A 24213-nucleotide genomic window follows, 5' to 3' on the forward strand; every position below is an offset into this window, starting at 1 on the left:
ACCTCTCTATACAGGGCTAAAACATGCTATACCAGTCTTATGCTGTCCATGTACCCTAATTTCCTTACTCTCAGATGTTTTTCCCTCGAGGTCTAAAAAAAAGTTAAAAAACAAGTAAAGAAAAAACTTTAAGGTCTGTTATTAATGTCATTAGTGATGCTTGATTTCTGACACCACAACCACTACCACCATTATTATTATTATTATTATTATTATTATTATTATTATTATTTCTCCTGCATGTCCATGGGACAAAATGCTTAACCTGTGATTCTATTTTCTTATCTGTGAAATGAATATATTATCTACTTACCAGGATAAAGATAAGATAGTATATGCAAAGCACTTTCAAGACTATTGGCAAGAAGCAAAATTACAAATAAATGTTAGCTCATTCATTCTAAAACTTGACTTTAGGGGCGCGTGGGTGGCTCAGTCGGTTAAGCAGCCGACTTCGGCTCAGGTCATGATCTCGCGGTCAGTGAGTTCAAGCCCCGCGTCGGTCTGTGCTGACAGCTCAGAGCCTGGAGCCTGTTTCAGATTCTGTGTCTCCCTCTCTCTGACCCTCCCCCATTCATGCTCTGTCTCTCTCTGTCTCAAAAATAAATAAACGTTAAAAAAAAAACTTAAAAAAAAACTTGACTTTAAGTTCATTAAACACATTTTATAACTGTGATTTACTGAATGTCACTGGATAAAGAATGGAATGAGAGAACGTAATTCACTACTAAGCATGTAATACTGATGCTAATGATAATAACAGCAATACCTACTAAGTACTGATTGATAACTGCATGTCAGGCACTTTGTTATGTTCTACACACATTACTCATTTAATCCTCATAAACCCCTTAGGTTCAGATTAGTTAAATAACTTGCCCAAAGTATCACAGCTAGGAAAGGACATTGTTGGGATTTAAACTCAAGGAGACCCAACTCCAGAGCCCAGTTCCTCCACAGGCAACGTAAAATTGGGTTTCACTCTCTACAGTTCTGTATCCGTGTGTTCATTTCACAAATACTGAGTGCCTATGACTTGCCAGTCTCTAAATACTACAAATACAGCCAACGAACAAGTCAAATAAAATCTCCAATTCACAGAATTTGTATACTAACTGGGGCTTCAGATGAATACTATAAACCTGTGACAAAAGCCATGAAGAAAAATAAAACCATCAGGGGATAGAAGTGTGTGCACACTAAAAAATATTTTCGGGAAAGCCTCTCTGAGCAAGTAATATTTCAAGTACAGACCTGAATAAATTGCATGTACAGAACAATGACATGCAACAATTTATTATCAGTGCACTATAGAATGTAATTACTAAACCACAGTCTATATTTACCCCCTCCACATCAGCACTTACACAGACAAGTTTAAATACCCTTAGGTCACAGATTGACACTGTAATTGACATTTATGGATTTGATGCAGCATTTTGATATAAGCAGGGGATCTGGAATCAGATAATAACAAAAATAACAGAATGCTCTGTTATTTTCTAAATATGTAATCTTGGGCTAGACTTCCTGGGCTTCAGACCTATAGTCACAAAATGTTGGTAATAGTAGCATTTACTCTTTTCCACCCCCAGGTTACTGGAAGAATTAAGCTATGTAACATATGCAAAGTGTTTGATGCAATGCCTGGCACAAATGATGTATTATTTATTAATATTTCCACTGCTGTCACCCACTACTTGTATGACAGTGCACCACTGCAGGGTCAGACATGTAGCAGTGAATTGCTCTCTAAGAGGAAAAAAGAAACCTGTCCTTGAGGGGCTCAGTTCTAATGGGGGAGTGGAGGGACAATAGTTAATATCAACATAATAATTATTATATTAATAAAACAGAGGTAGAGTATGATGGGAATATAGAGGAGAATGATACTGGCATGACTTTCTCCCAAAAATCCTAAAATATTCCTGATAAAGAGTGCCAAGGAGCTGAAGCTACTGGTAATTACTTCATACAAAATTTGCTTCACCACCTCTGTCACAATAGGCCACTAAAGTTCTCAGCTTAAACATATTTTTACTGGAGCACTGTCTCTGACCCTCTGGAAGGAGATCAAAATCCCCTACTTCTTTATGTCTATGAAATCCACCTTCTTTACTGTAATTACTATTTCAGTGTTTACTGACTACACTAAGGTATACATAGTAGATCTGGGATGGAAACCAGAAATATGGAGTGGCAGGAGCACTGGCTGATGGTGGTGGTAAGGGATTAGTAGGGGTGGTGGGGGATTTGCATCAGGGAGCCCTATGAGCTCTGAATAGATAACCAATCATGCTTCCTTATTAAATGACCAATAGTTAGGCACTGATGCTAACATACACTTTAAAACATTAGTTAAATTTATATCCAAAGCAGACTTAACAATCAGGGTGCATTTCAACACAAGAGTCATCATTATTGCTTACATAATTATATAAATCATTATATAATCTATGTATTTACTTCAATCCTCACATTTATCTCAGCACTCAAAACATGAGAAAAATTTTAGAAAACTAAAAATGGACATGGATGATGTTATTCTTCATTGGAAGCCAGAAGATACAGATGGAGGTTGGTGAAATCAAGACAGCATTTCCCAGATAAGAAATATAATGACTGACAGGACAGAATAAGGGACTGTAGATAATACAGAACTAAATTTTTACAGCTGAGAGGAAAAATAAAGCACAAGTGAATGCCTGCAGTATCTCTAGAAACTAAGAATCCTAACACAGCTCCACTGACTTAAAGAACTTCTCAAGCTTTTTATTCCATCTCTTCCACAGCTTGACTTATTATTTTGCTTTTTAAAAAAGCAACTCCTGGGCCACCTGGGTGGCTCAATTGGTTGAGTGTCTGACTTTTGATTCTGGCTCAGGTCATGAACCCAGGATTGTGGGATCGAACCCCACACCGGGGTCCACACTGAGCGTAGAGCCTGCTTGAGATTCTCCCCCCCATTACTCCCCGACCCCGACCCTCTCCCCCACTCATATGCTCTCTGTAAAAAAATAAAATAAAAAAGTAAAAAAGCAACTCCTCAATAAGCCAGGAAAAAAATGCAATTAAGTAGGATAAAATTTCTAAATCAGTCTGGTTACTTTTAATGCTAGTCAAAAAAATTCATGAGTGATGGAATAATTATTTTCAAATAACGTTTTGGCATTATCTTATTTAGTCTATGTTACACAGGACTGGAAGGGACGTCAGGTGATCACTGTTCCAGCTCACACTTCTCAAACTTTAACGTACAGATGAATCACCACTGGAACTCGTAAAATGCAGATTTTGATTTGAGCTGTCTGGGATGAAGTGAAAATTTTACATTTTTGACAAGTGCCCTGGGATGCCAATATTGCTGGTGGGGGAACTACACTTTGCATAGCAAAGATCTAATTAGAGACTCTCAAAGTGTAGTATTCAAAACTCTTTCAGGGGACGTACAAGGTACCTCTTTTCCAATGACATATCTGTGTGAGGCCAGCTTTTCTTTATACATTTCAATAAAAAAAAAAATACTGTAACAGATTTCATACAGCAGACATGAGAACCCAGCTGTCTTCTTGCTGACCAGACATTAAAGATGGTTGCAAAAATGTAAAAATGCTGTCTTTTCACTAAATCTTTAAAATTAGTTTTGGACAAAAACATTTTTTTTATAAAAATGTTATTAATGTCAACATATTATTGGGCTTATTATGTTATTACATTATAAGACTGTGTTAGTTTCTAATACAGTAAAATAGATATAACATAAGTGAGCAAAAGCTTTCTGGGGTCCTCAATAATTTTTATGATTATAAAGCATCCTGGTAAAAAGAGTTTGACAGTCACTGAATTAAATCATTTAAATCTGGTAGCTGCTATCTTAATCTCTTCTCAAAGTATCTTAACGGACAGAATCTCAAACCTCTACCAGGCCTTTGCAATGTCTTATAACCTTATCAAGTTCTTTATCTCCAATTATGATTCTTCTTCCTGTTTAGTCTCTTCTAGGTCAAAGGAAACAACTGCTGAGCACTTTCCTTTTCCAGTTACACATTCCCACAAGAAATCCAAAGGAACAGGTATCCCCCGCTTTTTGAAAGTTTACATTATGACACTTTGGTTTTTTGTGTTGTGGTTTTTTTTTTTTTTTTTTTTTTTTTCAGTTTTTTAGAGAGAGAAAGAGGACAAGCAGGTGAGGGGCAGAGGAAGAGACAGAATCACTAGCAGGCTCCACACTCAACTCCAAGCCTGATGCAGGGTCGAACTCAGCAGTCATGAGATCATGACCTGAACCAACTCAAGAATCAGACACTCAACCGACTGAGCCACCCAGGTGCCCCACACCACTTTGCTTTTATGAAAGACCTACATGAGTACCTGTTTTCACTAACCAAAAGAAATCCAAAAAGGATTTTTGCTTTTATGAAAAAAAGCAAAAGTAGATTTCAGGGCCTGTTTTGCAGTGAGCCATCAAAGCAAGAGTGGCAAAGCTGAGCTCCTTCCCCTGGGAGCTAAATTTAGAATCAAGACACCATAGCTTTAAATTGTGCCTGTGAACATCTGCACTTTAACTTATTTTATGCATCTGTTAGCAAGATATATCCTACGGTATTAGAAAATCCTAAAAGAGGTTATAATTGGAGTCTGAGAATGCTCAAAAAATTTAATATGAATGTATATTAATAATAATTACTCCTTCCCTTTTATGCCTTTTCAGCTTACAAAAGACTTCAAGGGAATGCTCTGTTTGTGGACAGTGAGGGAAACCTGTAGTTCTAAAAACTGAAAATGATGGGTCTCAATGAGAAAGGATCCATGAATCAGGAATTGTCCTGAAATGTCTGAGGTACTAGCAAGTGAACTTATGATTTAGTTTTCCCTATGAAATCTCAGAGAATAAAGTGAGAGTGATTATAGGGTAAAAATTATACTGAAACACTTCCAACAAAATACAGACCTAGCCTCATAATGGAAAGAGTTACTTATAAAATAGTTGTTTAGAAATTACAACTATGAGATTTGATAATCGATGGAAAATACATGCTTGGATGACTTTTTCGCATATCCTTCTTGTCCTGGAATTTTGACTGTAACTTTTAAAGTTTTTGTTTTCTGCTCTTTTGGTACCAAATAGTTTTACCCATTATAGAAAATATATTGCTTTTATATGTGTTATCTGTTTCTACTTGGTATTATTCAATTTCATTTTAGGAGAGCTTTGTTAAAACTTCAAAGGTGACCTTAAGTTCCATTCCTGTTTTGCAAGGTTAATTCAACCTCCCAAACTTACATAAGTGTCTAACTGACTATATTTGGGATTCCTTTAGTTAAATCATTTATTCTTCAAACTATTACTAAATGACTCAATGTGTCAGATGCTATGCTACCAGTACAGTATGTACAAAGATTTGATAAATCAAATTCTTGGACAGTATCTTTTAAGACAATATATATTTCATTTTTTTCTGTTCTGCAGTCCCTTTCCAGAAGGGAGGGTGGCTATAGATTCAAACAGTTTAACAACGAGAGAAGAAGGAACTATAGAACTAAAGGGAAACAAATGTGGTATATCCATCCATACAATGGAGTATTATTCAGCTATAAAAAGAACGAAATGCTAATACTTGCTACAACATGGATAAACCTTCAACATTATGCTAAGTCAAAGCATGCCACAAAAGGCAAAACAGAAAAACAAACAAAGCATAACACAAAAGGGTATATATCATATGATTTCATTTGTATTAAATGTCCACAACAGGCAAATCAAATCCAGAGAGACATAAAGTAGATGGATGAGTGGTTGCCAGAGGCTCGTTGGAAGGGGGAATGGAGAGTGAATGCTAATGGATATGAGATTTCTTTTGGGGGGTGATAGAAAGGTGCAGCATGAATATATTTTAAAAACTGAATTTTACATCTTAAAATGAATTTTTATGGTATGTGAATTTTATCTTCAAAAAAGGGAAAAAAAATAAAAACAGGGTAATTACTAAGAATGTGGAAAGTGATATTGGTCTTTCTAGGTTCTATTAAATTAACATGAAAGACTCCTCTCATTTGAGAAGGGGGTTTTGAACTAGAGTCTGCATCTGCAAATAAAGATACATTTGTTTTTTAGTGTCTCAAATGCCTTTCTTAAATTTTTTTTTTACTTTTATCAAATAATTTCATATATAAATTTTTATCTGATCATATGGCAGTGCTGTGCCTAACAGTCTGAAGCCATATAACTTTAAAACACTCGTTTTAGCCCTGAGCCTCTGGTGATCAACTTTTTAAATCAACAGTTTAGCTATGTTTTTCATCTACCCATCCTACAGTCATTATTTTTTTTTAATTTTTTTATCTTTATTTTTGAGACACACACACACACACACACACACACACACACACAGTGTGAGTGGGGGAGGGGCAAAGAGCGAGGGAGACACAGAATCTGAAGCAGGCTTCAGGCAATGAGCTGTCAGCACAGAGCTTGATGCGGGGCTCGAACCCATGAACCATGAGATCATGACCTGAGCTGAAGTCGGATACTTAACCCACTGAGCCACCCAGGCAACCCCACAGTCATTATTTTTAATCAGTTAATCATATTTGCTGGGTTAGGTACAGAAAAAGGATAAAATTTAATACTGGCTACCTATAAAACTTGCATTTTTAAAAAACTGGTACTACCATAAAAGTTTATAACTTGATTTCTGTAAATAGAAGTTATTTTTATACTTCATTTTATATAAAAAAAACCTAAAATTCCATCATCCCTCAAAACATTTTCAATACCAACCATTATTTAGAGAAATAATAAGGAAGTGAATTAGCAAATTAATCAGAGACACTTATCACTAAATAATAGAGACAGCCCAGTCAATTCCTCCTAGTGTCTCTAAGAGCAGCCTACAAAAAAGCAGAGCCATGGTCTGCTGGTACATAACAAAATTTATTCCCATTTCAAAATAGAAATATTCCAAGACCAACAAAGGAGGCTGGTATGGCTGAGAGATAGCAGAGAATGTTTAAATATTTGGCTATCTAATGTGTATTTCATATCTAGTCTGTTTGATATCAAACATTCAGCACTGATATAAAGGTAAACAAAAGTTATTGGTTCATAAACCCTGGTGTTTAAAATCCAGAATGATCACCTCAAGCAATAATACTGGGTTTAAGATGTTATTTCTTAGGCCAATACCAAAAAGTGTGGCCACTGAAAAAATGGGGATCGAACTCACGAATTATGAGATCATGACCTGAGCCAAGGTCAAGAGTCAGACACTTAACTAACTGACTGAGCCACCCAGGCAATCCATAGTTCCACTTCTGACTGAGAGAAAAGACTACCCACAAATTTTTATAGTTAACAATTTAAGTAATTACTTGCTTGTATTGAGATTCTTGTATTAAGAATAGCATCCTACTAGAGGAACATTATCATCATTTTTACAGATTAGTAATTACAGAACTCTTCAGTGGAGAATTTTTCAAGTTCTGGTGACATGTGTTTACAATAGAAGTGAACAACTTTTTCTCTTTTTTATTAAAAATTTTTTTTTAATGTTCATTTCTGAGAGACAGGCACAGAGTGTGAGAGGGGGAGGGGGAGGTGGAAGGGGAGGGAGAGACACAGAATCCAAATAGGCTCCAGGCTCTGAGCTGTCAGCACAGAGACCGACGTGGGGCTCAAACTCGGTTAACAGCGAGATCATGACCTGAGCTGAAGTTGGAGGCTTAACTGACTGAGCCACCCAGGTGCCTCTCAACAACTTTTTCTGGTAAGAGCCCAAACAGCACATTTTGGAACACACATTCTGTTCCAGTTACCACTCTGCATTGTATTGTGTGAAAACAAAGATAATACAGAAACAAGTAAGTGTGGTTGTGCTTTATTACTTTATTTATGGACACTGAAATGTTCACATGATATGTTTTTCTTCTTTTGATTTTTTCCCCCAATACTTAAAATGTGGAAACCGTTCTTAGTCATGGGTTGTACACTGTACAACAAGATAGATCTGGCCCATGGTTCAGAGTTCATTAACCCCTGGTTTAGAGTATGATGGGATGAAGAAAAGCAATATATGGTTAGTAAATAAAATATATAAATTATTCCATATACAAATTGTAAATTTTATAGTCTGAAAGTCTAACGTTATATATTTAACTTCATAATCAAGTTTAATGACCAAGATTCATCTTATTTTAAGAGGATATATATTTACAATGGGTATTTATTCCATATTTATTTTCATAAATGGTAAGTCAAAAAGAACAACTCAGCTTAACTGAATTCTAATTCAGATCTCATCCATTCACTCTACTGTATATCCTAATCTATCCGTCATTCCTTCAGATTACTGCAACAGCCTCTTAAAACAGGGTTTTTAGCTTTTAGTCTTTCTTCATAAATCCATTCTCTACTCTGGAGCCAGAACAATTTTTTTAAAAATTTAAAATTTAAGTCTGATCTTATTACAACTACCCAGTGTAAAGTGCTGCAATGGTTCCTCAAATGTTGGGAGTATAATCTAAGCTCTCTTTTCCTCTTTTCATCCTTTCTTTCTTTTCCTGCTTCCAAACTCTATAGACATACAAATATATAGATTTCTCACGTGCAACACTATCTTAATCTCTCCCTTTCTAATTTCCCCAACCTGTCCAAACTCAATTAGGCACCATTCTTACATGCTTTCATTAAGTACCTATCCCTAGAAAAATTGTTTTTATACCTAGAAAAATTGTCTGGGTTAAACTGTTTCTTCCCCTTCCCCTATTAAGCTCTTAAGAGACAAAGATTCGGGTTTTACTTAACAAGAATATTCAATACCTAGTATCCAGAAAAAAGTCTGGAACAAAGAAAGCAGACCTAAATATTTGCTGGATGAACCCATGAACTATTATGGGTTGAACTGTGTCCTCCCAAAAGGTATGTCAAACTTCTGGGGTGCCTAGGTAGCTCAGCTAATTGAGTATCCAATTCTTAATTTCAGCTCAGGTCATGATCCCAGGGTCTTGAGATCAAGCCCCGCATCGGGCTCTGTGCTGAGTGTGGAGCCTGCTTAAGATTCTCTCTCTCCCTCTGCCCCTCTCCCCTGCTTGCTTGCTCTCTCTTAAAAAAAGATATGAATTCTAACCTTCAGTATCTCAGAATCTGACCTTATTTGAAAATAGGATCATTGCTGGGTACCTTCACCTCTGACTTCAGCTCAGGTTGTGATCTCACAGTTAATGCGCTCAGCTCATGGATTTGAGCCCCACGCCAGACTTTGTGCTGACAGCATGAAGCCTGCTTCGGATTCTCTTTCTCTCCCTCTCTCTCTGCCCCTCCCTGACTAGAGCTTTCTCTCTCTCAAAATAAAAAGAAGAAGAAGGACGAGGAGGAGGAGGAGGAGGAGAAGAAAGGATCAGTGCAACTGTAATTAGTTAAGATGAGGTCATCCTGGGGTGCGGTGGGCCCTCAATACAATCTGACTGGTGTCCGTATAAGAAGAGGAGACACAGACAGATGAGGGAGAGAACACCATGTGAGACAGAGACTGAAATGCTGCAGATGCAAGCCAAGGAATGCCAAGGATTGCTGGCAAACCATAAGAAGGTAAGAGGCAATGAAAAGTTTTCCCCTTCATGTTTTAGAGACAGCATGACTTTGCTAAAAGCTTCATTTTGGACTTCTGGTCTCAAAATTCTGAGACAATAAATTTCTGCTGGTTTAAATCACCTAGTTTGTGGTACTTTGTTATAACACCCCCTGAAAACTATCAAATATTGGTGAACCACCTTACATTTCAGGTATATACAGTTTCCTGTGTCTCTCTACACTCCAACTCTTAACTCTTTTTTGAAAATTAGGTTTAAAGGGCACCTGGGTGGCTCAGTTGGTTAAGTATCCAACTCTCAACTTAGGCTCAGGTCATGATCTCATGGTTGGGTGAGTTCAAGCACCGAGTTGGTCTCTGCACTAAGTGGAGCTTGCTGTCTCTCCCTCTCTCTGTGGCCTTCCCCTGCACACACGTGTCCTCTCTCTCAAAACAAATAAATAAACTTAAAAAAAATTAGGTTTAAAAAATTAGTATGAGTAGATCTGGTGAGGTAACTTTAATGTAATATTATATGTAACAGAATAAATGATTAAATTCACATATTTGAATTCAAGCAAGGATTTGTATAAGACCTATCAAAACAACTGGGTGGTTCAGATTTGTTTTAATTCAGTATTTTAATTTGTCAACCATTCTGTCATTTCTAGCAAAATCTGGAGAGTTAATGAAAGGAAATAAACTCCGAGCCACCTTAAAGGGCAAATTATCCTTTTATGAAACTTTATTTATTATTCCTACAGTTAATTTTTAAAAATAAACTCTTATTGGTTATTTCACTGAAAAAGTTGAGAATTATGTGTTCATCTTCTCACACACACAGACTATATAAATACAACAGGAGTGGAATCTGACATATCAAAAAACAGGTCTTTTTTCTCATTAGAAAATTCCCAGAAGCCAACACCTATCCAGTTTTTTGTTTTTTCAACTTTATCCTGAAATTCTGTTCATTAAACTAAGAGCCAGACTTTTTTTTTTTTTCAATTCTTTCTTACAAGGAAAGCACACACCCACACTTGCCTAGCCTTGTATTTTCTAAGAGCTATATATGCAGATTAAATGATCTTGTATATAGACAATCCTAAGGAATCTACTAAAAAACTATTAGAATTAATTCAGTAAGTTTGTTGATTCAAAATCAGTATGCAAAAACCAAAAGTATTTGTAATGAACAATCAAAAATTGAAATAAAAATTCAATTCCATTTATAATAGTACCCCTCGCATACATTACTCAAGAATAAACTTAATAAAAAAAATACAAGACTTATACTCTGAACACTATAAAACACCACTGAAAAAAATTACAAAAGATCTAAGTAATGGAAAAACATCCCATGTTCATGAACCAGAAGACTCAGTATGGTTAAGATGCAATACTCTCCAAATTTATTTATAGGTTCAATGCTATACATATCAGGATCCCAGCTGAATTGTAAAAATTGACAAGCTGATTCTAAAATTTATACAGAGTTACAAAAGACCAAGAAGAGACAAAACTTGAAGAATAAATAGAAGGACTCACACTTCCTAATTCAAAGCTTACTACTACTACAAAGCAATGGTAAACAAGACATATTGATCCATGGAACAGAACTGAGAGTACAGAAATAAACCCACATGCCTATGATTTTCAGCAAGGGTGAAACCATTCAATGGAGAAAGACTAGTCTTTTCAACAAATGGTGCTGAGACAACTGGATAGTTGTCACAAGCAAATGAACCAAGTTAAAACCCTTACCTCCCACCACCACATACAAAAATAAACACAAGGGGTGCTTGGGTGGCTCAGTCAGTTGGGCGTCTGACTTCAGCCTGGGTCATGATCTCATAATCTGTGAGTTTGAGCCCTGCGTCGGGCTCTGTGCTGCCAGCTCAGAGCCTGGAGCCTGTTTCAGATTCTGTGTCTCCCTCTCTCTCTGCCCCTCCCCCACTCACTCTCTGTCTCCCTCAAAAATAAACAAACATAAAAAAAATAAACAAAATAAACTCAAAATGAGTTAAAGATCTAATTTAATTGTAAGAACTAAAACTAGAGGCGCCTGGGTGGCTCAGTTGGTTAGGCGTCTGACTTCAGCCCAAGTCATGATCTCACAGTCTGTGCGTTCGAGCCCCGCGCTGGGCTCTGTGCTGACAGCTCAGAGCCCGGGGCCTGCTTCAGATTCTGTGTCTCCCTCTCTCTCTGCCCCTCCCCTGCTCATGCTCTGTCTCTCTCCGTCTCAAAAATAAATAAAAACATTAAAAAAAAAAAAAAAAGAACTAAAACTATAAAATTCCCAAAAGAAAACACATAGGGGTAAATGTTCATGACTTGAGATTTGGCAATGGATTCTCAGGTATGACATCAAAAGCATGAGCAAAACAAAAGATAAAATATATAAACCAGACTTCATCAAAATGAAAAACTTTCATACCTCAAAGGGTACTAGCAAGATAGTGACACTATTAAGAAAAGACAGGGGCGCCTGGGTGGCGCAGTCGGTTAAGCCTCCGACTTCAGCCAGGTCACGATCTCGCGGTCTGTGAGTTCGAGCCCCGCGTCAGGCTCTGTGCTGCCTGCTCAGAGCCTGGAGCCTGTTTCCGATTCTGTGTCTCCCTCTCTCTCTGACCCTCCCCCGTTCATGCTCTGTCTCTCTCTGTCTCAAAAATAAATAAACATTAAAAAAAAAAAAAAATTTAAAAAAAAAAAAAAAAAAGAAAAGAAAAGACAACTGACAGAATGGGAGAAAATAGAGATCATCTATCTCAAAGGACTTCTATCTGGAATATACAAAGAACTCATACAGCTGAATAATAAAAAGACAAATAACCCAATTAAAAAAATGAGTAAAGGGGGCAGCTGGGTGGCTCAGTCGGTTGAACGTCTGACTTGGGCTCAGGTCATGATCTCACAGTTCGTCAGTTTGAGCTCTGCATTCGGCTCTGTGCTGACAGATCATAGCCTGGAGCCTGCTTCTGATTCCGTGTCTCCCTCTCTCTCTGACCTCCCCTGCTCTCTCTCAAAAATAAATAAACGTTGGGGCACCTGGGTGGCTCAGTCGGTTGAGCATCCGACTTCAGCTCAGGTCATGATCTCACGGTCTGTGAGTTCAAGCCCCGCATCAGGCTCTGTGCTGACAACTCAGAGCCTGGAGCCTGCTTCGGATCCTGTGTCTCCCTCTCTCTCTGCCTCTCCCCTGCTCATTCTCTGCCTCTCTGTCAAAAATAAATAAACATTAAAAAATAATAATAAATAAATAAATGTTAAAATTTTTTTTAAAAAAATGAGCAAAGGATCTGAATAGGCATTGTTCCAAAAGAAAAAAAAGACATACAAACAGCCAATAAGCTATTATCATCATACTGTAATTACAATTGTTTGCTTATACACTGGTCTTCTATATTAGAGCTAATTTTCTGAAGACAGGGAATATGTATACTATTCATCTTCAATTACTCTGGACTTGGCATGTAGCAGGGATCCAGAAAATGTCACATGTATTTGCACTGGAGACTTATTTTATATATGGGATACTAACAGGTACTAAAGATAAGAATAGAGTTAAACAGAAATATTTTGTAGAGATAAGATCACAAATTTTAAAGAATATAGAGCAATAAAAATAAACAGCAAGTACTTATACATGTAACATTAAACATCATTTTAAATGCTTTATATTAATTCAATTTTTGAACTCATAAGTAAAATAATCAATTACAAATAAAACTATGATTCCAATCAGTTGAGAAGCTCAGCTCAGAGAAGGCAGAAATCATTATTCAGTGAGGACCATCAGAAAAAATTTTGTTAGGGAAGTCTGTTAAATACAGTATAAGAACTGACTGGATAGCAAAAGAGCATGTACAGAATGTAAATGACATGTACAAATGGGACAGGAAAAGGGGAAGGATGTGGCATATGTGCAAGATAATAAAAAGAGAAGTGGCCTGACTTAAAAAGGTGTTTAGATAAAAGTAAGGAATAGTAAAGATAATAAGAATTTCTACATGTTTTCAAAAGCAAACTGGTATCATTTTAAGTTCCTTACACCAAAAAGAAATAGCAAGAAAGTTCAACTAGTTCAAGTGAAGCAGAAAAACAAATTCATAACGTTAACTACTTCAAGATGATAGTGTAAGGTGCGAAGTAAAAGTATTAAAGTTCTGACAATGGGAATGAAGAAGGCTTATATCTAAGAGTTATTTTGAACCAAGAACCTGATAAATAGGAACAATGAGTAAAAAAACCAAGAAATCAAATATACTTCTTGAGGTTTCAAGAATTCTAAATAAAATACAGGGGGAACTACCCAGTAAATAGCCCATCTTACCCTCAAAGGAAAAAAACGATGATGTAAATTATTAGGTACTGGGGGAAGAAAGGGGAATTAGAATAAAAGACTTAAAATTGAAATTCATAGAACTCTAAGAGGTAAAGCAGATGAACTTTCTAAGGGCAAAACTGTGGAATAGTGATTACAATACTTAATTAGAATTCTCTGAAGGCTAAACTAACTACATTTACTACATTTCTCTTGCCCTACACAGCCTGAGACAAAATAAAAGTAGGGGATAATAGTTACACATTAAGAGACATAACAGCGGCGCCTGGGTGGCTCAGTTGGTTGAGCGCATCTGACTTCGATTCAGGTCATGATCTCATGGTTTGTAGGTTCAAGCCCCACATCAGGCTCCGTGCTGACAGCTTGGAGCCTGCTTCGGATTCTGTGTCTCTATCTCTGCCTCTCCCCTGCTCACTCTCTCCCTTTCTCTCTCAAAAATAAATAATAAAAACATTAAAAAAAGAAAGAAATGTAACAGTAAAATATTTTCCGTGGATGTTGATGGGCGCTATTTTTTTTTTAATATATGAAATTTATTGTCAAATTGGTTTCCATACAACACCCAGGGCTCATCCCAAAAGATGCCCTCTTCAATACCCATCACCCACCCTCCCCTCCCCCCCACCCCGCCAATGGGCCCTATTTTAAACACTGACTATAAGCCGATATAACGGGAAATATTTTAATAGGTTAGGGTATTATTAGATGATCCAGAAATTACTGTTAGGCCTTAAACCCTGTGGTACTTATAAATGATTTAATAAATTCATAAATAAATTTTAAAACATTTAAGGAAAAGTCTGTGAACAAAGCAACTTAAGAGCACTACTTTTTAATTCAGATAAAACCTTTTATGGTGGGAAGGAATGAGAACTTAGATGAATAAACAGGGAGTTGAAAACTAGTAACGACAGTATGTTTAAATATAATATATCTCAAAACAAAAGTTTAAATGAAGGCAAGGAGGATCCAGAATATAGTGGTACTTTCTGATCTTTATTTTTGCTCTCACTAAATCAGAGAAAATCTTTCAACTCCCTCTTCCCCCAACAACTGAGTGTGCTTTCTACCATTGTTTCCTTTTGCATGGTTCGATGTTATCCACCTTGGCATTCCTTTTCAGATGTGACTTAAGCTCAATAATCATTTAGGGGAAGACTTACACTGGTCACTCGACGGTAGATCTGCGCAGCATTTTGGCACTCTGAGTAAGGGTATTCAGATGTGGCCATCTCAAGCATGCACATCCCAAAAGCATAAACATCAACAGATTCATCATATTTTTCCTCATACATCTCAGGTGCCATGAACTCTGGGGTACCTTAAATTAAAAGAACAATTCAGATTTAATGTGAGCAGAAGCTACAGATGTTTCTCACCTGGGGGAGAAGCAGAGGGGTTGACCTGTGAGAGAGAAGAATGTGGAGGGAACGGAAGGGAAGAGAGAAGAGGAGGGAAGAGGGGAGGGAAGAGGGGAGGGAAGGGAATGGAAGGAGAGGGAATGGAATGGAAGGGGAGGGAAGAGAGAGTAGAGTGGCAGGAGCAGGGAGGAGGAAGAAAATCTTAGTCTGTCCCACCAAGTATCTTATAGATCTTCTGCTGCATGGCCTTCATAAAAGAAAACTGGAACAGGGTCAAGTGTCTGTTTACTGTTCCAAACGGATTACTGTTATACAATGTCAAAATAGAGACTTGGATATGAGATAAATTAATGTAACTCATCATGAAAACAAATGGAAGGAAAAGGTAAGAGACTAGAAAGAAATAGAGATATAATGGCACCAGTAAGACAGGACAAGTTAAAAAAAGATCAAAATACTTGTCTGCCCTCTACTGTATGGTAGATGCAAGGATAATATTCATGGCTAATTTTTTGCCATTAACATTCCACCTGATCAGTTTCACTTTTTTAAGGAGACTTTGCAGTGAAAAATCTAATATTCAGTGTTTTTTAAAAGAATAAAGTGTAATTGTCAAAAAGGCCATTCTCCAGAGCCCCTTTCTTCACAGACTTACCATACCACCTGCAGTACACAAATAAGCCTACTGCATATAAAGAAATATAGTAAGGGACATTTTACAGGCAAAAACCAAACACACACAGAGAACTCAAATACAGACTGAGTTATGAGCATAGCACGTGTGATTCCATAGACCAGGTTTTCTAATGTTTCCAAAGAAATTAATTCTGAGTACTTCAAATTATAGGATATTTCCAAGAACAGGCTTACACACAATGATTTAAGCAAAATAGGAAAAAAAAAAACAACTCTCCCAGGTTAGAGATTTTTAAGGTGCTAAAAAGTCAAAGAAATAAATGTCTCCTTTTCCTATAACAAGACAAAAAAGGAAATTCAGCTTTAAATAACTTTTCCAATTCTTCTTGTTAATCTGTATTAAGAAAATTTAAAAACAGGGGTGCCTGGGTAGCTCAGTCGGTGAAGCGTCCAGCTTCAGCTCAGGTCATGATCTCACGGTCCCGTGAGTTCAAGCCCCGTGTTGGGCTCTGTGCTGGCAGCTCAGAGCCTGGAGCCTGCTTCGAATTCTGTGTCTCCCTCTCTCTCTGCCCCTGCTCATGCTCTGTCTCTCTCTGTCTCAAAAATAAATTAAAAAAAAAAAAAAATCAAAAGAAATTAAAAAAAAAAGAAAAAAAATTTTAAAAACAGCATTCCTAATCCAAGTCACATAATATTCTATTTTTTTTTTTTTAATGTTTACTTATTTTTGAGAGAGAAAGAGACTGACTGACTTAGTGTGAGCAGGGAAGGGGCAAAGAAAGAGGGAGACACAGACTCCAAAGCAGGCTCCAGGCTCTGAACTGTTAGCAGAGAGCCAGGCGTGGGGCTCTAATTCATGAACTGTGTGATCATGACCTCAGCTGAAGTCAGACACACTTAACTGACTGAGCCACCTGGGTACCCCTCTAAAGAGAACACTATTTGATAAGAATGTATACATTACTGGTGTTATATAGTTTTCTTATTAACACGTAAAATTCTAGCCCACTTAAAAATGAATGGTTTCCCTGTTGTTGCCATCTTTGAGAGGGAGAATAAAGTATATGTGATTTCAAGTGTTCAAACTGTCATGTCCTCTTCAGAGAGTGAAAGCTTACCAAAATAGTAAGCATTAAATTATTTTCCCAGCTGCAACTCTCTAACATGTAGTTGAAAGTCTGAAAGGACAGCCTTGTTCTTTAGATCAGTGATTCTCAACAAGAGGGGACAATTTTGTTACCAGGGGACATTTTGCAATGTCCTGAGACATTTTTGGTTTTAACAACTGGCTGGTGGGGTTGGGGGGGGGAGATGAGTTTAAAGGGGGTGTGGTGTGCTCCTGGCATCATCCAAATAATCTTACAATGAACAAGAAAGCCCTTACAACAAAGAACTATCCAACCCCAAATACTACTAAGGTTGGAAAAAAAGTCTCGTTTCAGATATATCTTCTGAAGCTAACTATAAGAAAATAACTGAGAAAACCAAGCTTTCAGAACTCTTATTTTCACATTTTAAAATAAAGTCTTAACAGGTAGATACTTTTGAATAATAATATATATCTAATACTTTTTTTAGAAACTAAACTGCATATAAATTCAGTTTCCTTTATAGGAAAGTAACTATATTTATTACATACATAATTATATAATACTAAGTATCAACAGGATAACCCAGTAAGATTGATAGTTACATAAGGTTTTATCAACAAAGTTCACGTTACTTCACATAATTTTACAAAACATCGTTAGTCTTCAAGATGATTCTAGAAGCATACAGAGAACTCCACATCTCATAAGTAGAAACGATCACTTCCTGAGTTCAAGCTATGAATTTCTGAAAGTTTATTTCACATAATAAAAGCTCTGAGAGGGTCAAGTTTCTAAATAAAAGGAATATCAGAAACCCAGCTAGGATGCAAGGTACACCTGAAACATACCTATCACACTCTTGGCAAAAGAAGCCCGCTTCAGGGTTGCCAGACCTAGGTCTCCAATCTTGACTGAGCCTGTAGGGCCAGTGATAAAGATGTTGTCACACTTAAGATCTCGGTGAATAATAGGCGGAGTTCGGGTATGAAGAAACTGAAGTCCTTTTAGGATCTGACGGCACCAGCTTCTTAGAACTTTGATCTTCATCACCTTAAACCTTTTCAGATACCTAGAGAAGGCAAAGTATACCAAACAGGTTATCAATGATACGAGGTTGCTGCTTTGAAGAATTCCATTAAATTCTAACATATCTGAGATGGGAGTATCAAATTTACAATATTAAGATTCAGTAACCTTAAAGGTTAGTGATACTTTTAGCAAAGTTAAAGGGGAAAGGATGATAATAAGTGGTTGGTAAATGAATTCTAATAACAAAGCACAAAAAAATGAATTCCTTAAAATTGGGTCACTACTAAAATAACTTAAAAGTTAAGAGGTAGAAAAATAAACAACACATATAAAAATAAAAAATAAAAGTTAAGGGGTAGAGTTTGACTTCTGGTAAATGGTGGAATAATTCTTACTAGACACAGATATAATTATAAACTGTAGTAAAAATATACAAAAAACAACTACCTCAAGGCTCTGGAGAGCAATCAAAATCTGGCATAAATTGGAAGGGAGTTCATATTAGGGGAAAAAAGAAAGCACTGCTTGAGTTTCTATTTTCTAAATCTCCTCAGCTGAGGAAAGGCTCCTGCCTGACTCTGTAGGTCAGCTCAAATCTAAATAGAAGCCTACAGCCTTATTAGCTGAGAAATGGAGGACAGAGTTCAAGATGACCATAGCAGCTAGAACAGTGCTATCCAACAGAACTTTCTATCATGATAGTCTGCTTAATATAGTATTCACTAAATAAATGTGAATATACTTAAATATAAATTAATTAAAATTAAAAATTCTATTTTTCAGCTGCACTAGCCACATTTCAAGTGCTCAACAGCCACATGTGTCAAGTGGTTACCATTTGGATAGTACAGATATAAAACATTTTCATCACCACAGAGAGTTCCAGTGGACAGGACAGAGAAGTGTGATACTGAAGAGAAGCCCCAAATCCTGCATATTCATTCTGCCCAAATCTCTGGTTGCCTTCTGAAATATGTATATGTGGAGCAGCAGATTGAAAGCAGCCCAGCTAATGCTAAACGAATGGAACAGAGATTTCTGATGCTACTCACTGAGGGAAAGATAAAGTTTCTGGATTGGCTTTTTTTCTGAAAATATTCAGGAAAAGTATGAAGATACAAAAGATTACATTAGCCTCATGCTATCTTTAAAATACGTATGGCTGGGGCGCCTGGGTGGCGCAGTCGGTTAAGCGTCCGACTTCAGCCAGGTCACGATCTCGCGGTCCGTGAGTTCGAGCCCCGCGTCAGGCTCTGGGCTGATGGCTCGGAGCCTGGAGCCTGTTTCCGATTCTGTGTCTCCCTCTCTCTCTGCCCCTCCCCCGTTCATGCTCTGTCTCTCTCTGTCCCAAAAATAAATAAAAACGTTGAGAAAAAAAAAAATTTAAAATACGTATGGCTAATTAAAGGACAATTTATAACACTGTATTATAGGTTCTATAGAATATGTGAATGTAGCATACATAAAAATTATATAGCATAAAAAACAAGTATTAGGGATAATTGAAACTTTAGCTGTGTAAGGTTCCTTTACTTTACATGAAATTGTACAGTATCAACCCAAAGTTTATTGTGAAAAGTTACAGATATAAACACAATCTCCACAGCAACTGTTTTAAAACACACACACACACACACACACACACACACACACACACACACACACACACACAGAGGTTTTAACTAAAAAGCTAATACAGGAACTAAAATGAAATTCTACTTCACTTGGATGAGGTAATCAAAGAAATCTAATGGTGAAAGTTGGTTTTATAGTTTAAACAAATATTGAAACATAGTTACCTCTGGAGGGTGAGGAAGGGCTACCTAGGAAGAGCCATAAGAGCATTTACTAAGATAATAAGAATGTTCTATAACTTAATAGTTTTTACTGCATGAGTGAATGCTTTTGTCAAAACTCACAGAATGATACCACTGTTACACTTTTCACTGTACTCAAATTTCACTGTAAGCAAAAACAAAGCATATAAATACAGTATGAGAACTCGAAATGAGCACTTAAGTGTTTACATGTGAAATATTACTGATGCAACAACTTATTCTGGAATGAACAAAATTAAGATAGGGGAATAATCAGATGGACATACGTGGTAAAGTAAATATGGCAAGTTAATAAACTACAGAATCTAGGGAGTGAATATGTGTGTTCATTGTGTAATTCTTTCAACTTTTCTGTATAACTGAAAAATTGTTTAATAAAATTTTGGGGATAAGTTGAGTCTGTATCGTTTATAAAATGATCAAGTATATAAAATATAATAGGTAACTATATCTTAACCTTGTATCTCTTAACTTCATTAAATTTGTTTAGAATCACTGGAATTTTCTATGTAAACAATTACATAATCTGCAATCAAGGTCAATGGTATTATTTCTTCCTTTCCAATCTTTATGCCCGTAATACTAGTTTTCCCTATATTTATGCTTTATTGCAGTGGGTGGGCCTCTAAAACCACAGTGAATGTAAGTGGTTAAAAAAAAGCATTCTTGCTTTGTTCCTCATCTCAGGGGAAACAGTTAAGCTCAACATTAGCTATAGGCTTTTTGGTGGAAGTTGTTTCTCAGTTTGAAGAAGTTCCCCACTATTCTTAGTTTGAATAAGAGTTTTTAGCCACAGATAGATACTGAATTGTCAAATACTTTTACACATATTTTGAAATGATCACATGAATTTTCTCCTTTATTCTGCTAATGTGGTGAATAACATTGATTAATTCAATGTTAAACCAACTTTGTGATACCCTCTTTGATTTTGATATATTGGATTGCTGGATCCAATTTGCTATTATTTTGTAAAGGATCTTTGCATTGATATTCATGAAGGAGATTGCTCTTTAAAAATTTCTTTTTCGGGGCGCCTGGGTGGCGCAGTCGGTTAAGCGTCCGACTTCAGCCAGGTCACGATCTCGCGGTCCGTGAGTTCGAGCCCCGCGTCGGGCGCTGGGCTGATGGCTCAGAGCCTGGAGCCTGTTTCCAATTCTGTGTCTCCCTCTCTCTCTGCCCCTCCCCCGTTCATGCTCTGTCTCTCTCTGTCCCAAAAATAAATAAACGTTGAAAAAAAAAATTTTTTTTTTTAAAAATTTCTTTTTCAAGGGAGCCTGGGTGACTCAGTCGTGTAGTGACCGACTGCAGCTCAGGTCATGATCTCACGGTTCCTGAGTATAAGCCCTGCATCCAGCTCTATGCTGTCAGCGCAGTGGCCACTTCCCACTTCAGATCCTCTGTCTCCCTCTCTCTCTGGCCCTCCCCCGTGCACTCTGTCTCTCAAAAATAAGTAAACATTTGAAAAAAAAATTAGAAAAAAATTTCTTTTCCTATGTATCAAGTTGTTGAGAAAATTCAACACAGTGGATTTCCCATTTTAAGATAAAATGCACATAATATATACCATTTAACTAATTAATTATTTGAGAGAGAATGCACGTGCGAGTCGGGGAAAGGGGAAGAGGGACAGAGAGTATCTTTTTTTTAAAAATATTTTTTAAATGTTTCTTTTTTGAGAGGGGGGGCAGAGATAGAGGGAGACAAAGAATCTGAAGCCAGAGCCAGGCTCTGAGCTGTTAGAAAAGAGGCTGATGCAGGGCTGGAACTCACCAACAGCAAGATCATGACCAGAGCTAAAGTCAGATGCTTAACTGACTGAGCTACCTAGGCTCCCTTAAGAGGGAGAATATCTTTTTTTTTTTTTTTTAATTTTAATTTATTTTTCAGACAGACAGACAGACAGACAGACAGACACAGAGTGCAAGTGGGGGAGGGACAGAGAGAGAGGGAAACACAGAATCCGAAGCAGGCTCCAGGCTCTGGGCTGTCAGCACAGAGCCCGACCCGAGGCTTGAACCCACAAACCATGAGACCGTGACCTGAGCCAATGCCCAACCGACTGAACCACCCAGGTGCCCCAAGAGAGAGTATCTTAAGCAGGCTCCACACTCAGTGCAGATCCCGTGACCCTGGATCAGGACCTGAGAAGAAATCAAGAGTCAGACACTCAACTGACTGAGCCACCCAGACACCCCAATATTTACCATTTTACAGTGATACTAAGTAATTCATACTATTAGAAAATCATCACCACCATCTATCTCCAGAACTCTTTTCATCTTAAAAACTGAAACTTTATACCCATTAAACAGTAATTCCCAAAAACCTTCTCCATTTGGGCTCTGGCAACTATCATTCCACTTTGTGTTTCTATGAATTTGACTACTCTAGGTAACTCATAAAGTGAAATCAAACAGTATATTTGTATGTGACTTTTTGTGACTGGCTTATTTCACGTCACACAACGCCCTCAAGGTTCACTTGTATTACAGCATATGTTAGAACTTCCTTACCATTTAAGGCTAAAAAATATTCCACTGTACATATATACCACATTTTGATTATCCATTCTTTCCTTAATGGACCCTTGGGCTGCTTCTACCTTTTAGCTACTGTGAATAATGCTGCTATAAACATGAGTATACAAATATCTCTTTGAGACTCTGCTTTCATTCTTTTAGGTATAAACCCACAAGTGAAAGTGTTAGATCTTATGGTAATTAAGTAGAAATATTATTGACATATAACATTATATTTATCTCAGATGTACAACATAATGATTGATTTCAAGATGATTGGTATATACTGCAAAATGGTCACCACGATAAGTCTAGTTAACATCTATCACCACACAGATATTTTTTCTTATGAGAACTTTTAAGATTTACTCTCTTAGCAACTTTCAAATATATAATAGAGCATTATTAACTATAGTCACTATGCTGTACATTACATCCCCAAAACTTATTTTATAACTAAAAGCTTGTACCTTTTGACCACCGTCACCCATTATACACATTCCACTTCCATCCTTGCACCTATGGCAATCACCAATCTGTTCTCTGTATTTATGAGTTTGGTTTTTGTTGTTGGGTATTTTATTTTTCATTTTTCTTAGATTCACATAGAAGTGAGATCATACAGTATTTGTCTTTATCTGACTTCTTTAACTTAGCATAATGCTTTCCAAGTCCATCCACAATGTTACAAATGGCAAAATTTTCTTTTTTATGGATGAATAATATAATAATCTATTGTATATACAGATTGTGTATATACATGCATACACACACACCACCTCTTCTTTATCCATTCATCCATTGATGGACACTTAGGTTACTTCCATGGCTTGGCTGCTGTAAATAAAGCTGTTATGAGCACGGGGTACATATATCTTTTCAAATTAGTGTCTTCATTTTCCTCAGATAAATACCCAGAAGTCAAACTGCTGGATCATATGGTAGTTCTATTTTTAAATTTTTGAGGAACCCCATACTGTTTTCCATAATGGCTACATCAATTTATATGTCTACCAACAATGCACAATGGTTCCCTTTTCTCCACATTCTTGCCAACACTTGTTTTGTCTTTTTGATACTAGCCATTCTAACAGGTATGAATCAGGTGGTATCTCATTGTGATTTTGATTTGTGTTTCCCTAATAACTAGTGGTGGTGAACATCTTTTTCATGTGTTTCTTGGCCAATTTGTATATCTTTTTTAGTGAAATGTCTATCCAGGTCCTTTGCCCATTTTTTTTTCTTCGCCCATTTTTGAATAGGATTGTTTGCTGTGTTTAATGTTGTCAAGTTTTAAGAATTCTCTGTATATTCTAGACATTAATCCCTTTTGAGTTAAATGATTTGCAAATATCTTCTTCTATTCTGTGAATTCTCTTTTCACTCTATCGATAATATCAATGTACAGAAATTTTTTTTATATATATATGAAATTTATTGACAAATTAGTTTCCATACAACACCCAGTGCTCATCCCAAAAGGTGCCCTCCTCAATACCCATCACCCACCCTCCCCTCCCTCCCACCCCCCATCAACCCTCAGTTTGTTCTCAGTTTTTAACAGTCTCTTATGCTTTGGCTCTCTCCCACTCTAACCTCTTTTTTTTTTTTTCCTTCCCCTCCCCCATGGGTTCCTGTTAAGTTTCTCAGGATCCACATAAGAGTGAAACCATATGGTATCTGTCTTTCTCTGTATGGCTTATTTCACTTAGCATTACACTCTCCAGTTCCATCCACGTTGCTACAAAAGGCCATATTTCATTTTTTCTCATTGCCACGTAGTATTCCATTGTGTATATATACCACAATTTCTTTATCCATTCAT

General features: G+C 36.9%; 1 protein-coding gene across 9 annotated transcripts in view; it reads right to left on the bottom strand.

Annotated features, from left to right (window-relative positions):
- The window catches only part of WNK1 (WNK lysine deficient protein kinase 1), a 163232-nt gene that overhangs the window by 59034 nt on the left and 79985 nt on the right, over nucleotides 1–24213 (bottom strand). For all 9 annotated transcript variants that reach the window (XM_030321400.1, XM_030321394.1, XM_030321392.1 and 6 more), the window contains exons 3-4: nucleotides 17848–18068; nucleotides 15075–15232 (exon numbers count right to left, since the gene is read on the bottom strand). In XM_030321400.1, coding sequence (XP_030177260.1) covers nucleotides 15075–15232; nucleotides 17848–18068 — 379 coding nt within the window. The remainder of the gene's footprint in view (nucleotides 1–15074; nucleotides 15233–17847; nucleotides 18069–24213) is intronic.

The sequence above is a fragment of the Lynx canadensis genome, chromosome B4 (assembly GCF_007474595.2).
Source record: "Lynx canadensis isolate LIC74 chromosome B4, mLynCan4.pri.v2, whole genome shotgun sequence".
Lineage (NCBI taxonomy): Eukaryota > Metazoa > Chordata > Mammalia > Carnivora > Felidae > Lynx > Lynx canadensis.